The sequence below is a fragment of the Ursus americanus genome, chromosome 6, assembly GCF_024610735.1.
Source record: "Ursus americanus isolate L20-20 chromosome 6, mUrsAme1.1.p, whole genome shotgun sequence".
Lineage (NCBI taxonomy): Eukaryota > Metazoa > Chordata > Mammalia > Carnivora > Ursidae > Ursus > Ursus americanus.
In genome coordinates, this window is record NC_142132.1 from 68,064,512 (window position 1) to 68,079,915 (window position 15,404).

The following is a 15,404-nucleotide window of genomic DNA, read 5'->3' on the forward strand; positions in this document are numbered from 1 at the left end:
TTCTTTTCTGATGGGAAGGTGGTTGTGGACCCCAGGTCTCACGGGTGACTTGACTTCACAGAGCTTACCAGGACCGTCGCTCACTGACGCTCACCCACCTCCCTGCAAGCTCGGCCTCGGACAGCACGAGTGATTGCTCTGGCTTCTGGCCCGATGCCCGGCTGTGGTTCCTACGAGTGTGCGCTCACCATATTCTGATTTCCAGCCCTCGGGGGAGCGGCCGGCACCTCCGGCTCTTTGCCTCCTCTGGCAGATGGCCCTGATCTGAGTGTGGATGTGATAGCTCTCTGATAGTCGTGGCTGGTGGAGACGCTAGCATCTCATTTTAATAATTTAAAAATTGTAAAATACGCCACTTCGGGAACAAAAGCTTTCAAAAGGAGTTTAGTGAGGATGATTAGTTGCTTTCCACCGTGTGGAAACATATTGCTATAACCAAAGCATGCTTCAGACATTTAAGCATCAAAGCATCTGCGGGGGCTTATTCTTAACAGTAAAATGTCTTGCTTTGTTCAAGATCATTCCACAGTGAAGAGGCACTATGAAAGCAAGAAGAGACAGACATTCCTTATAATTAATTTGCACTGTATGAATGTAAATGGATACTTGAAAAAAGTTTGTTCTCTTAAATACCCTAAGTATTCCCTAATGTAATCTTCGGTACCAAGACAAAGCCTTTATTGGTAGGTGGGGTGAAGGTTACCTCCAGTCCACCCCTACCTCGTTGTCATCAACTCCAAATGCTAACTGGATTTGAATCAGTCAGAGGCTTGAGCTTTCTGGATAGAGTCATGGCCTCTTAAAACCGGGATGCTATATATAGTACCTCAATACGAAGTGAGGCTAGAGAAGTTTTATGAATGAAGAATCCTCAAGTGTAGACAGAAGACAATCATATTCTGTTAGAAGTTGTCCCCTTATATCTCAGATCCAGGTGAGGTATGGGTCCCTCTGAGCACCTGTCCATGTGTGTATGGTGTCACGGGGTCCAGATCTTTCTAACACAGGAGTCATATAATGCTGATTTCTTTCTTATTCCGTTGGAGCAGTGTACCAAGTTTCCATACTGAAGTGTGGGGGAAAAATACCGAATTTCCTCTTGTTTTCTAATAGGGCCATTGAGCAGTACATTCGCAATGCTACAGTTGTATCATTTTTAAGGTCAGGTATTTAAAGTGGCACAAACCTTTGATGTGGGCTTAAATTCTGAGTATTATAAAAATTTAGTGCAAAGTAGGGACTTCCTTGAAAGACGTTCCAGTCTCGAGGGTACTACTTAATGTGTGACGTGCTGACAGTTTGGGATCATTTTTTAATAAACACATCTTGAATTTGGCACAGAAAGCAGGGCATTTAGAAAGCCATGAAAATAAGCCCATGCATAAAATATGGCATTAAAAAGGTAACTGTGAACTTTGCAGATGGACTAGCATGAGAAAAGCTATCTGTTGTTAGGGTGGACGTGAGAACTTGCGGCTCTTTGCTACAGAAATAAGAGCAGAAACTTAAGTTGTTTCATTGTTTGGAAATAACAGCTAAAGAGAGGGCTCCTTCTGGTTCATCCATATTTTATGAGGGCAGCAGTTAAAAAATTCATTAGAGGCACCCATCTGTAGCTAGCAGCACTCTTGAGAGGGGTTCAGATGGTGATCAGAGTTTTGAGTAGCACTTTACATGAAAAGAAAAAGACAATCATTTATGAGAATTAATAACACCACGGAGAGATGTTGTTCAGTGATTTCAGAGCAAACACTTTCACGTGGTCTGTGTATCTCTTGCTGCTAAATTCCTCAATGACCTGCTTCAGCGGGAGGTCGTAGATCATGTGTAGAAAGGAAAGAAAACAGAACACAGAAAACTGGATTAGGGAGGTGGGAAGGGATTGGTTGGCAAGAGAATATAGGTTGTCTCCGTGACACTGTGCTAGATGGTGTGTGTGTGTGTGTGTGAGAGAGAGAGAGAGAGAGAGACAGAGACAGAGACAGAGACAGAGAGAAACAGAGACAGAGAGAGAGACTCAGAGTCAGAGAGACAGACTCAAAGTCAGAGAGAGAGACAGAGAGAGTCAGAGAGAGACAGACAGAGTGAGACAGACTCAGAGAGAGTCAGAGAGAGACAGAGAGAGAATAGATCCCTACTGTCCTCCGGCAGTCTTATTAGTACAGGAAAAGGCTTAGAGTCAGACGCGAGGCTGCTTTGGTTAAGCTTTGCCTTGAACTCTGCTTCCAGGTGTCCGTGTCCAGGTGTCTTTACTTCAGGATGATATTCTTGTTTTTATTCCTGAATTGAAAATAAAATAGTTTTTGAATGGCTATTCTGTGCCAGGCATGGTATAGGGCAGTGAAATTCATAATCTTATCTGTCTTTCCAGCAATTCTGTGAATTAGGGTCCTTTTGAACAGACAAGCAGAGAGGCAGGTAACTCAACAGCATTCACTAGGAAGTGGCAGAGCTCAATTTCAAATTCAGGCAATCTGTCTCCAGAGTCCATACCCTTTCCTAGTGCGATATACAGGTCCATAAATCGTATGTACACATGTGTGTGTGTGTTTTTTAAGTTTTTTTTTTTAATTGAGAGAGAGAGTGAGAGCAAGAGAGCTGGGAGAGGGGCAGAGGGAGAGGGGAGAGAGAATCCCAAGCAGACTCTGTGCTGAGCATGGAGCCTGTCAGGGGGCTCAATCCTGTGACTCCGAGATCATGACCTGAGCTGAAAGCATGAGTCAGATGCTTAACTGACTGAGCCACCCAGGCGCCCCTGTGTACCTGTTCTTTAAATAAGCCTTTTATTTTGGAATACTTTCAGATTCATAGAAAAGGCAAAGATACGACAGAGTTCCTTACCCCACCCCCCGGCTTCCCCTAACACAGACAGCTTCTGTAATCATGGTACAGTTATTACAACTCAGAAATGAACATTGGCACAATGAACTAAACTAGAGATCTTACTTGGATTTCACTGGTTTTTCCACCAGTATCCTTTCTTTGTTGTAGGATCCAGTCCAGGATCTGTGGTGCATGTTGCACGCGTGGGTTTTGACTCTTAAACTCCAAAGTGTGCTGAATGTTGGCCCCCATTCCTCTCTGTGCATGTTAGGGAAGTGAGACAGTGGCCAGCAGCTGCCTGCCTCCTGGCTCCCCCCTTGTCAGAGGTCCTGCTGGGGGGCCCAGGACTCGCATTGTCTGACTGAAAGCGGAAACCTCATGTGGGCTAGAAGATTTAGAACAGATGTATGGGGACATGTTGTTTATACAGGCTACACTCTGTCCCCATGTATAGGTTCATAGCAAAAAGCCGTATTCCAAGAAATAAGAGAAATAAAAAAGTTTAGGGGTAAGAGAAGATTTGTGAAGCAACAATGTCTGCATGTCATGAACGTTGGGTATGACGCGTTTGGATTCTGAGTGCTGTAGGATGTCAAATAGGACTTCTCCCTAAAGCAGAGGTTTCCAGTCCTGGCTTCTCCCTGGAATCACCTCGGGGGTACTGAGTCCCACTCCCCACCCAGCACCATGAGTTCATCATTTTGAAAAGAGACCCGGGTGACTGCCGGGCAACCATGTTTGGGAACCACTCAGTGTTTCCGCTGGAGCGTGAATGCTGAGGACAGCGGTGACAAGTGTCCGCACGCCATGAATGGCGCTAGATGCAGTGGGCTGCATGTCCCAAGGCCGATATCCCATAGCCAACAGCTCCGGGAAGCACATGTGATTACCCCGGGTTGTTTCTGGTCACTTCTTTCCTGGGGCCTCCTCCTCTTCCCGAGTTCCTCCGCAGGTGATGTCACAGGCTCTTCTGAACCACCACCTGCCAGCTGTGTTTCCAGCTGTCCTCTCTCCAGTGCAGGGCCTGCCTTGGCCCTGTCCCTGCCCGAGACCCTCTCTACCCCCTGCCCCTCCAGCTGCCTGGGACTTCTCATGGCCCACTGGTTGCTGCATAATCCACAGGGGCCCCAGCTGCCTGGGCCCCGGATGTTTCGACCTCTTCCAGCTGTCACCTCCATTCCTGTGTGTTTGTTCTTCCTCCGCTGACAGTAACCTCACCTCCTTTGTGGCCTCTGTAGCCTCCACCTTTTGGTTCAGTTGTAGGGTCAGCTTCTGCGTGAGGCCGTTGCCTGCCTCCTGTGCCAGAGCCACTGCCAGGCTGGTCTACATTTGCGTGTGGACACATGTCCCTTCCCCATCAGCTGTGAGCTTCTTGAGGGCAGGGGCTGTGGCTTTGAAAACTCATTACAGACTCTCTCCCAGTTACAACAATGATATGATATATGGGTTGCAGAGACTATCAGCGCCCATGTAACTACCACCCGCTTAAGCGATGGATCGGTACCCTTGACATCCTTCGCCGGTCACGTCTCCTCCCCCAACCAGTTTGTGCTGTTTATTGTTTTTTTGCTTTTCTTTGTACTTTTAACCCATGTATATGTCTCTTGTGTTCCAGGCAGAACAGGCTTTTCAGGTTCACTGACACTGACACTGACACTTTTCAGGCCTGACACTGTAGCCAGTGAAGCCACAATTCGTTGTGGAACTCGTCCCTTCCGACTGTGAGGCTGTTATAAGAAGTGATGTCTGCAACTTTTCCAATGAAGACATACAAATGGCCAACAGACCCATGAAAAAATGTTCAACATCATTAGCCATCAGGGAAATTCAAGTCAAAACCACATTGAGATACCACCTTATGCCAGTTAGAATGGCAAAAATTGACGAGGCAGGAAACAACAAATGTTGGAGAGGATGTGGAGAAAGGGGATCCCTCCTACATTGTTGGTGGGAATGCAAGTTGGTACAGCCACTTTGGAAAACAATGTGGAGGTCCCTCAAAAAGTTAAAAATAGAGCTACCCTATGATCCAGCCATTGCACTACTGGGTATTTACCCCAAAGATACAGACGTAGTGGAGAGAAGGGCCATATGCACCCCAATGTTCATAGCAGCATTGTCCACAATAGCTAAATCATGGAAGGAGCCGAGATGCCCTTCAATAGATGACTGGATTGAGAAGATGTGGTCCATATATACAATGGAATATTACTCAGCCATCAGAAAGAACGATTACCCAACATTTGCAGCAACATGGACGGGACTGGAGGAGATTATGCTAAGTGAAATAAGTCAAGCAGAGAAAGACAATTAGCATATGGCTTCACTCATTTATGGAATGTAAGGAATAGTAGGGAGATCAGTAGGAGAAGGAAGGGAAGAATGAAGGGGGGGTAAACAGAAGGGGGAATGAACCAAGAAAGACTGTGGACTCTGGGAAACAAACTGAGGGCTTCAGAGGGAAGGGGAGTGGGGGATAGGGATTGGGATAGACCGGTGATGAGTATTAAGGAGGGCACATACTGCATGGTGCACTGGGTGTTATACGCAAACAATGCATCATGGAACACTACATCAAAAACTAAGGAGGTACTCTATGGTGACTAACATAACATAATAAAAAATTATTATAAAAAAAAAAAGAAGTGATGTTTCCAGGCCGGGAGTCAAACCTCTTGCATTTGGGTGACCAGGAGGCTGGTAGAAAACCAGACAGAGCTTTGCTTTCACGGAACTCCCAGTGGTTGGCTGAGAGGGCTGTGCTCTGCAGACCTGTGGGCGTCTACACCCGCGGTGCGTGTGGCTTTGAAGATTATGGAAATGGAGATCAGGGTGAAGTGGCTCTGCTCACCAAGAGCAGCTGGTGAATAATCATGTCTAGGAAAACAATCTGCCTTTCAAAGGGATGGAGAGTGTCAGTTTGTGAAGGCGACATGTCAGCAAGCCTGTGGGGATTGCTTTGCAGAGATTCATTGAGAATATCACTCGTTGGGCCCCAGATCTTTGTGTGTCTAAATATTGCTTGTGGAAGGGTGGTGGAGGTGGGAGGTTGTCCAGAATGCTACAAAGAGACTGCCGCTCGCAGTTCTTCACATAAGAGACCTGGAGTCAGTACGATGTGTGAGTCAGAGGACGGATGTAGATGGCCCAGGAGCAATGGGACATCCTCCTGACCCCGGGACCTCACCTCTGAAAAGGATCAGGATGACTGTGGATGCTTCAGATCTACTTTCCTTATTTTTGCCTCTGTTTGGTGCCTTCTAACTGTTGTCCTGGCGTCCTCTCTCACTCCATGGTCTATTCTCCACAGAGTGAGCTCTTAAAACATGCAAATCTGCTCATGCCCTTCCTCTGCTTCATGTCCTTCAAGGCCTTGTCCATCCCACTCAGGGCAAAGATCCAGGCTTGATGTGGCCAATACACACTGCGGCGTCTGGCTCCATCCTGGCCCGGCCCATCACCAGTGCCCTCCAAGCCACTCCTCCAGCTGGCCTTGTTCCTTCCTCTAAGGCTCTTCCATGCAGCCTCCTCTGGGACCTCTCTAACTCTCACTCGGCTGTCAAGCTCAGCCAAACGTCACGGCAAGACCCCACCAGACAAAGCCAGGCGTGCCCTGCCCTGTGTGGCTTGGCACCATGAACCTGTCCTTCACCACCCTGTTAGGACTTACCTGTGTGCATGCTTGATTGCTCTCTGTGGTCCCCCAACGATGGCAAACCCCAAGTGGGCAGGCCACCTGTGCTTGCTTGCTGTACCCTCTCTAGGACAGGGTTTGGGTTCTTGGAGGGGCAGACTCAGAGTGAGACAGGCAAGAGGTTGATTGAGGGGGATGCCATGCAGGATAAAGGAGGGGAGCAGGAGAAGGCTGGGGAGCGTCCAGCGAGATGGGAGGAAGGAGGCCTCAGACCCCAACGCAGACCTGCTTATTAGAGTTGTCCTGGGGCCCACGGAACAGGCCTGACTTAGTACCCTTCTCCCCTTCAATCCCAAGAGGTGGTTGTTTGGGGTGACAGAAATTCGGGAGTGTTCTGGAGCTCGTGGCATCTTTGCTTTGCTGAAGGACAAGGAACTATGAGGTAAACCAATGGGGCCAACTAGATTACCCCATTCATTTAATCTCAAATCGAGTTCTCCTTCCTCTGTGATTAAAGTAGCACATTCCATCCTGTGACAGTTTCTGTATGTGTGGCTTATATCCCCTCCTAGCTCATGAGCAACTGGGGGTAGGGGCGGCATCTGGCTCGTGTCTGCATCCCACACAGCAGCTAGTGTTCAATAAGGAGTTGCTTTATTAAAACGGATTGCACAATTAAAATGGAAACACAATACATGTTGATTTATTCTGCACTAGCCCTTGCCTTGCTTGCTAGATGCTTATTACAGCGACCCGGAGCCACTTCTGAATCCTCAAGTGCTCTCTCAACTATCAAAGAAAGATGAACTCGCGCTCAGTAGAGTGTTTGTGGGTAGTATGTAGATGATTGGATTCTGAGTCTCTGAAAACAAGTTAATCCACAGGGATGTGTGGCTTCTTTATGATTCAGGATCTTTGGTTAACCTGAATGTTTTAGAAAAGACTTATGCCCCAACCATGACAAATAGGATTAAAATTCCTTCCATGAGAAGAATACATTCATTTATGCTTCCACTATACATTTGTACCCCAGTCGTGCTTTGCTGAGTCTTACGTGCTTGTTCTTCCCTGACTATTCTGTGTGTTCTCAGAAGTGGCCCTGAGTGCCTGTGTTTCTTCTTCAGGAGACAGACATGCTTTCCCCACTGAGTCATTGCATCATTGAGGAACAGGGTGGCCAGGTGACGTGCCCCAGCCCACATGGCCATTTCATGTAGATTTGAACTTTGGGTCCTGGTTTTAAGTTCTTTCAAGTAAATTCATGTGTATCATGTTTTCTTAACTTACATATTTTAGATTTCCTATTTAAAAATAAATATTATCTCGCCAATGTGTATTGGAATGCCTTCTCTGTATACTAGAATTTCTGGGGATCATGAGCGTGTCAGGAAGCTTACATAGAGCATAAGTGGGGAACAATTTACATACACTGAAGAAAATAGCTAGCAGTGCTGGGTGGTAGTAAGTAGGGGGTCAGGAGTGGTGTGGACCATCATTTGTTGAAGTCCTGTGAGCTGCATGATCAGGACGATGGGGAAGGGCACTGGAAGCTGAAGGATGGGAAGGATTTGTCTGGAAGGACAGTGTTAGTGGCAGGCAGACAGGATTTTTACTGATCTGGCTGGTTAACGTAGGTTTCCCCTAATTTTCCCCATAAGTTTTAGATGAGCACATGTTTCCAGGCACCTTATCTGGACTGTACGTAGAGGTCTTTTGACATCTGGGTCTATTCTAAGCTCTGCTCTTTTACTTCCCTCCCATCCCGGAGCTCACGGGGCTGGATGCTGGTGGAAGTGGGGATCCTACATAACCTGGGCCAGCAGGTCTGCGCTCCTCTCCCTAGAGTCTATTCTGGAGCGGGAGGCTGTGGGGAATGGAGAAGGCTGCGTGAGGCACCCCTCCCTCCTCAGCCTTTCCGGGGCCAGATGGGCAGAATGAAACCATCTCTGAGTTTTACAAAGAACAGAAGACACAGCTGGTTTCCCTGGCCAACTCTCAAAGTGTCGAACCTTGTGGTGGTGTACTTTCTGCCTGCTCAACCCTGAAGGTAGGTGTCGGGGAGGAATCTTGCCCTTCCTGAACTGCAGGGCATGATGGCAGGGCTTGGGTTTGGACCAATCTAAGAGGTAGGATTTCAGGTAGGATAGATGGTGATATTGATTTCTGGTCAGAGGGGTTATCATAAGTTTCCTCAAAAAATAAAAATAAAAATAAATTGATAAAAGGGGACTTTGGGTATAGGGAACTGGGGTCTTTCTAGAGGTTTCTGCCATCTGCCCAATATGGGTTTCTTCTAATCCTTCTAGCTCATTCCAGAAGTGCTGCCCAGATCCGGTTGTCAGTTCTGCCCTCTCTGAGGGTTAGGATCAATAGTGTGTGATTGTGTCTGCCTCTTGGGCCACCTTCTGGGAAGGCCTGTGCCAGGGGATGGGAGGTATAAGGGGTCTGGTGGGTGCAAGAGCTGGGCCACCCATACACCTGATCCTTCTCTCTCATCCTCACATTTGGTGAACATTTTTCTCATGTCTGGTCTTCTTGGCTTGTTGCTCATGCAGCACTGAGGCCAATGACATCTTACCAGGACCCCAGTAGGAACGTGGGTTCTCTTTGTGGTCAGGACCCTGACATGCAGGGACATCCTCAGATAGTGAAACCCCTGAGGGAAAGGATGGGGGGGGGGTCCTTCGGACCACATAGCATGGTGACCCGTTTTATTTAAAGATTTTTTAAAAATTTAATTGAGATAAGTACATATAACATAAAGTTTGCCCTCTTAGCGTACGATTCAGTGGCATTAAGTATCCTCATGTTGTTGTGCAACTATTACCCCCATCCATTTCCAGAACTTTTTCACCTTCCCAAACGGAAACTCTGTTCCCATTAAACACTCACTCCCCATTCCTCCTTTCCCCAACCCCTGGCCATCACCATTCTACTTTCTGACTCTATGAATTCGACTCCTAGATACCTTGTATAAATGTATATATGTATATAAATACAATATTTGTCCTTTTGTGACTGGCTTCTTTCACTTAGCATGATGTCCTCAGGGTTCATCCAAGTTGTAGCCTGTGTCAGAATTGCTTTCCTTTTTAAGGCTGAGTAATATTCCATTGTATGAATTTACCACATTTTGTTTATCCGTTCATCCACTGATGGACACTTGGGTTGCTTCTACCGTTGACTATTGTGAATCGTGCTGCTGTGGGCATGGACGTACAAATATCTCAGATATTTTTTCTGCTCTCAGTGCTCCTGGGTATATAATGAGAAGTGCAATTGCTGGGCCCTGTAGTAATTCTATTTTTAACTTTTTGAGGAACTACTGTACCCTTCAGCTACTCTGAAAACATTTCCCATAATGAGCAAAACAGGCTTTGGTAAGCTATAATCCGGGAGTTCTGGGCAAATTAAAACCTTCTGGGCTTTAATTTTATTATTTATGAAATGGAAATAGTATTAAGCCCCTAGTGTTGTATGTTATATACCTCCCTCCCTTCCTTTACCCTGACTTCCTCTCCCACCCCCGACAGTCCTTACTTTCGCTCCTCCCCCCACTGTCAGCTTCCAGAATTCTATGTACCTGGGTGGTATTAGTCCTTCCCTGGCACCGGGCAGTTGGCACGCCCAGTTGGCAAAGGAAGGCTACTGGGTGAACCCATCTTGGGCTCTTTTGTCCTTAGATGCTCAAATTCAGGGAACGGATGACCCATGGGTCATTGTGCTCATTTCCCCAGGGATTACCATCGACACCCATTCCAAAGACTGCTGTGTGCCATGATCATAACACAGGGGGAGCCCAAATGCCCAGAGCGCTTTTTGCTTACCATGACAAAGCTCCTCAGTCCATGTTCTGGGGGCACAGCAGGATGTGTGGGCCCGGCACGAAGCTTCGTTCCACTCCTGATACCTGAAAGATATCAGCATTTTTTACTGTTTCTCTTCCTTTTGCATAGCTGGGCAGGGGACACAGCCCCTGGTTTGTAGAGCACATCAGGCAGGGCCTCCTGTGGGCCACTGTGTGAGATGAACTGATGGGTGTAAATTGTGCCCCAGCTGGCTCTCAGGGTCCAGACGCGTGCAGGGACAGGGATAGCTCAGATAATGAAAACTCATGTATTTAGTGTTCCATATATAGCTAGAATAAGTGACTGGAGCTTGTGTGGAGGAGTGTGCTGGCATTTGCCTTCCAATTGCTTGCTTTCCAGGCCCACTCTGGGAGAAAAGTGCTGATGTGCCTAAGAGCCCAACAGGCAAGATGCCGGAGGGTTCGGAAGGAGCCGCCGAGGTTGTGTCTCCAATGGGCCTGCTGATGTGTTGGCATAACTCACAGCCACGCCAGCTGCTCTGTTAAACAGAAGAGTGGAGACACTGTGTTGCTTCCACGTGTTCGAGGCAAACACTTGGAGAGGATCATCAGAATCTCCGTCCTGGGTTGGGCCCGTGACCACTGAGCCGGCATCTCTCTCTGACAGATGCGCAGAGCAGTGACCTCTAAACCTCAGATGCTCTCCAAATGCAGTTCCCGCGGAGCCAGTGAGAGTTGCATGTTTACGGTGCTGTTTTCTCTTTTCCTCCCAGGCAGCCAGGATTGCTTACCACCTGCAGCGTCCTCTCGGAGGAGGCGGCTGGCACGGAGGCCGGGCTACATGAGAAGCGCAGCTGGGCCCTGGATTGGGTTCCTCTTCCAAGGAGCGGCCACTCCGTTACGGGCCCAGGGAGGGGCGTGTGGTGAGGAGTCCCACCAGTCTGAGTCCAGGGCCGGACGATGTGGCCTTGATCCTGGAGGCCAGCGGCAAGGCCCCTTGGTTGGGAGCCCTGTTCCTAGGAGCACAGCAGCCTCGGCTCTGACCTCTGTGGGCTACCTAGGACTGGCTCTGACCCCTGTGAGAGGACCCTCAGGGCTCTTTGGGATTCAGCTCAGAGCTGGCACCACACTACCTGCCAGGCCTGCCAGGTCGTGTGGCCCTGGGGACTCTGGGTGGCAGGGCAAGCTCCCATCCATGGACAGTTCTGAGCCCCCTGGCCCTGGCTGGGATGCTGCCGGTGGTGAAAGAGCAAAGGGTACCTGGACAAAAGGCTGTCTGTCCCCAGAGGAGGTGAATGGCAACAGCTGCAGCCTCGGAAGTGGCCCCAGGGTCCCCTCAGCCCCAGCCGGCTCTCAGGATGCCTTCACCTCAAGCTTTAGCTTCATACGGCTCTCACTTGGCTCTGCTGGGGAACGTGGAGAAGCAGAAGGCTGCCCGCCCTCCAGAGAGGCCAAGGCCCCTTGTCAGAGCCCCGAGGAGATGGAAGCCAAGGCTGCCAGCCTGGACAGGCCCCATGAACACCCTCGACTTCTGTCTCCCCACTTCAATCTCAAGCCTACTCAGCGCCTGGCACACTCTGCCCAGACCGCAGGGGGCGGCCACAGGCTGGAGAGTGAGACGCTTTCGTTATTGGATGTGGACACCGCCTCCTTCTGCTCCCCGGGCCCCTCCTGGTCCGAGGGCAGCAGCTTGGGGGATGGTCAGCGTTGGGAGACGCTGCTCAGGAGGTGTGAGCCCGTGCTGCTGGACTGCCTGCTGAGCGACCAGAGGCGGCTGGAGGTTGGTGTCTCCCAGCCTCCGGGGCCCGTGATTGTCCCAAGCTCAGATCCGCTCCGGGCACAGGGCAGGAAACGAGTCATTCTGGGGCTGACCACTGACTTCCCCCTGGAAGCTGCAGCAGCTCCTTTTGTAACTGGCCGTAAAAAGATGTTGGTGTACTTCTGTTTCTTCTCTCTCAGTTCGAACACATATCTGTCCTTGTTCGCATCGTCTCTGTCACTTAGATGCTCAGATTTGCTCTCTGTTGGGCTGCAGGCTCCTTTGCAGTTCCTGGCCTAAGTCAAGTGTGGCTAGCTCTGCCCGGCTCTGCTCTGAAGCAGGAAATCGGGGGCAGGGGCAGAGGGCAGGGGAGCTGGCTGGTGTGTGGTTGAGCGGCCTGAAGACGGTGGTGCCCCATATTGGGGGTGATGCTGAGCTTCATTTGCACTTACCGTACCCCTTGCATTTCATCCTGCTCAGCGGGCTCTGCCTGGCACAGCCAGGACACTTCGTTCCCGGTCATTCCGTCTCTCGGGCTCTCAGTTTCCTTGTTTAAAGATGGTCGCACTGCACAGGATTGTTCTCTGGCTGCAGTGAGAAGCTAAGGGCTTTTGGAAGCTAGGGTTGTATACACGTAAGTCATTACGAGGGTGCTGTCCACCCAGTTATCTGAGAGATGGGTACCACTGTGAGTCGGCAGTGGTGTCCTGCCCAGAAAAGTTCCCAGAGAGACCCAGGCAGAGATGCTTTATGCTGACCATTGGCTGTTTTCCTTCTGGGGTGTGTGTGCATGTGATGTGTGCGCATGTGTGTATGTGTACACGTGCATACATTGGTACATGTACACAAGGAACTAGAACACCCACTCACCGGGCATTTGGTAGAAGCACCTGAAAATGTGAAGGTCATGTTTATTCCCAGCAGTTGCATCTCATTTACTTTCAATTCTTTACTCGTGGCCTGATGTTCCTGGCCCAACCGTCTGTGCCCTGTTCCAGCCCTCAGGGACCTCAGCCCAGCCATGACTTATATCTCAAGGAGATTGTGAGGCCAGGCTGGGTATGCCTGCAGGTCTCCGTTCCCAGGTGACGCACAGAACCCTCGAGTTAGATGTGTTCAAAGCTGACGTCATTGTCTTCCCCACCAAACCTGTTTTAAAGGCCCCTGGTTTTGGTACATATTTGTTGATTTTAATTAATAGCATCCATCCGGTTCCTTAGAGGAATTGCACGCATCTTCAACACCTCCCTCATCCTCACTCCCTGCATCTGGTCAGCCCTCGTAGTCCGACAGATAACCTGCCTCTCATGGCCATGGCCTCTGCCCTGGTTCAAACCCTTGTTATTTTTAACCTGGGTTTTTTAAGAGATTCTTGACATATTTACCTTCCTCCAGTGTCTCTCTTCTCCAGTTCATCCTCCGGATGGCCAGCAGAGCTATCTTCCGGAATACTGGTGGGATAGTGTTGTTCCTTGGCTCAAAACCTTTGGTAGCTCATTGCTCTTCTTGGGATGGTGTCCAAGTTCCTTATCCTGGTAATGGAGACCTTTCCCAACCTGCTCCGGCCTGCCCCAATGCCTTATTCCTGCTGGCTCAGCCATCTGGTGCTGTTTCCTGTTCCTGAAGACACCAGGGAAAGCTGTGCCTCAGGCCTTTGCTTACAGTTCTCCCTCTGCCTGGAATGACCTTCCTACACTTTTCTACCTGCCAAGCTTCTATAATCCCTTTGGTGTACGTCTGAAGCCACTTCCTTGTGAGACATTTCCTGCCCCTCTGGACCAAATGAATCCCTCCTTCCATGTTGCTCCCACAGCACTCTGGACATGCCCCATGGTAGCATTCATCACATTTAATAATCATTTGTTTGCAGGTCCAAGTTCTGCACTTGACCATGAGCTCTATAACCACAGGTCACATCTCTTAAACAATTTTGATGCCTGATGGCTCGCATATGTCCTGGCCCTCAGCTGTTGCTTGATTCATTTTTGTTTTTAGTGAAATGATTAATCTTGTTAAGAGGACCACAGATCCCTAGTTGACGGCTTTCTTGGATTGACTGGCTAAGACATAAGAAGAGAGTCTGAGAGGGGCGCCTGGGTGGCACAGCGGTTAAGCGTCTGCCTTCGGCTCAGGGCGTGATCCCGGCGTTGTGGGATCGAGCCCCACATCAGGCTCTTCCGCTATGAGCCTGCTTCTTCCTCTCCCACTCCCCCTGCTTGTGTTCCCTCTCTCGCTGGCTGTCTCTATCTCTGTCGGATAAATAAATAAAATCTTTTAAAAAAAAAAAAAAAGAAGAGAGTCTGAGAGGCAGATATACAAAGTGTAAAGGGGTTCTTGTCACCAGTTGCAACCTTGGAGAGGTGTTTGTCCACACCAGCAATTCTCCAACGCCGGCTGGGTGTCCTGTAATTCAACACAGTTCTGACCCCATCTATCCAGAGATAGTATCAGCTCCCACAGCGGAGGGGCTCAGTCCCACAAGACTGCCTGCCTCTTCTCCCCATGCCAGTTGCAGGTCTAGACCATCATCTGTGCTTCTGACCCACTGGCTATGGATCGGAGGTTCTGACAGCAACCCTCTCCTTGGGTTCGATTAATTTGTTAGAGTGGCACACAGAACTCAGAGAAACATTTTACTTAATAGATTATACGTTTATTATAAAAAGAGTCAATGGAAGAGATGCGCGGGGCAAGGTGTGGTGGAAGGGGGCAGAGCTATTAGGCCCTCTCCAGGCATGCCACTCTCCCTGAATGTCCACATGTGTACCAACCGGAATCTCACCCAACTCTGTCCTTTGTGTTTTTATGGAGGCTTTATTACATAGGCATGACTGATTAAATCATTGGCCATTTGGGATTGATTCAACCTCCAGCCCCTCTATCCTCCCTGGAGGTTGGGGGATGGGGCTGTAACTTTCACCATCCTCTAATCACGTGGTTGGTTCCCCTGGCAACCAGCCCTCATCCTTAGGTGTCTTCCAAGAGTCACCTTATTAACATAACAAAAGACACCTTTCTTGCCCTCTTCACAGGAAATTTCTAGGGTTTTAGGCACTCTGTGTCAGAAATGAACAAAGACCAAATACTTATTTCTTATTGTGAATCACAGGGTCCTAGGCACTAAGTGGAGCTTTGCGTCATCATACTTTTCTAACTGTAAATACCAGTATTCAACATCTCATTTCCAAGATCTCTTTTAAAAAAATCTCGACAACATATCTGTATTTCTCCATCTCAAAAAATTAAAGTTTTGACTCAAGTGAAGCAAAAGTAGAACGCCGTTCTAATGACCAGCGGCTCTCCATCCCAACTAGCCAAACAAACAGAAACTACCTTGGCAGTGATCCCTCTGCAGTCCACATCATTCTGCTCATTGGGTT

The 15,404-nt window shown here is 48.9% G+C and overlaps 1 protein-coding gene across 2 annotated transcripts in view; it reads left to right on the plus strand.

The window, feature by feature from the left end:
• The window catches only part of DISC1 (DISC1 scaffold protein), a 364,802-nt gene that overhangs the window by 38,353 nt on the left and 311,045 nt on the right, over nucleotides 1–15,404 (plus strand). For both annotated transcript variants that reach the window (XM_045783648.2, XM_087863118.1), the window contains exon 2: nucleotides 11,039–12,045. In XM_045783648.2, coding sequence (XP_045639604.2) covers nucleotides 11,039–12,045 — 1,007 coding nt within the window. The remainder of the gene's footprint in view (nucleotides 1–11,038; nucleotides 12,046–15,404) is intronic.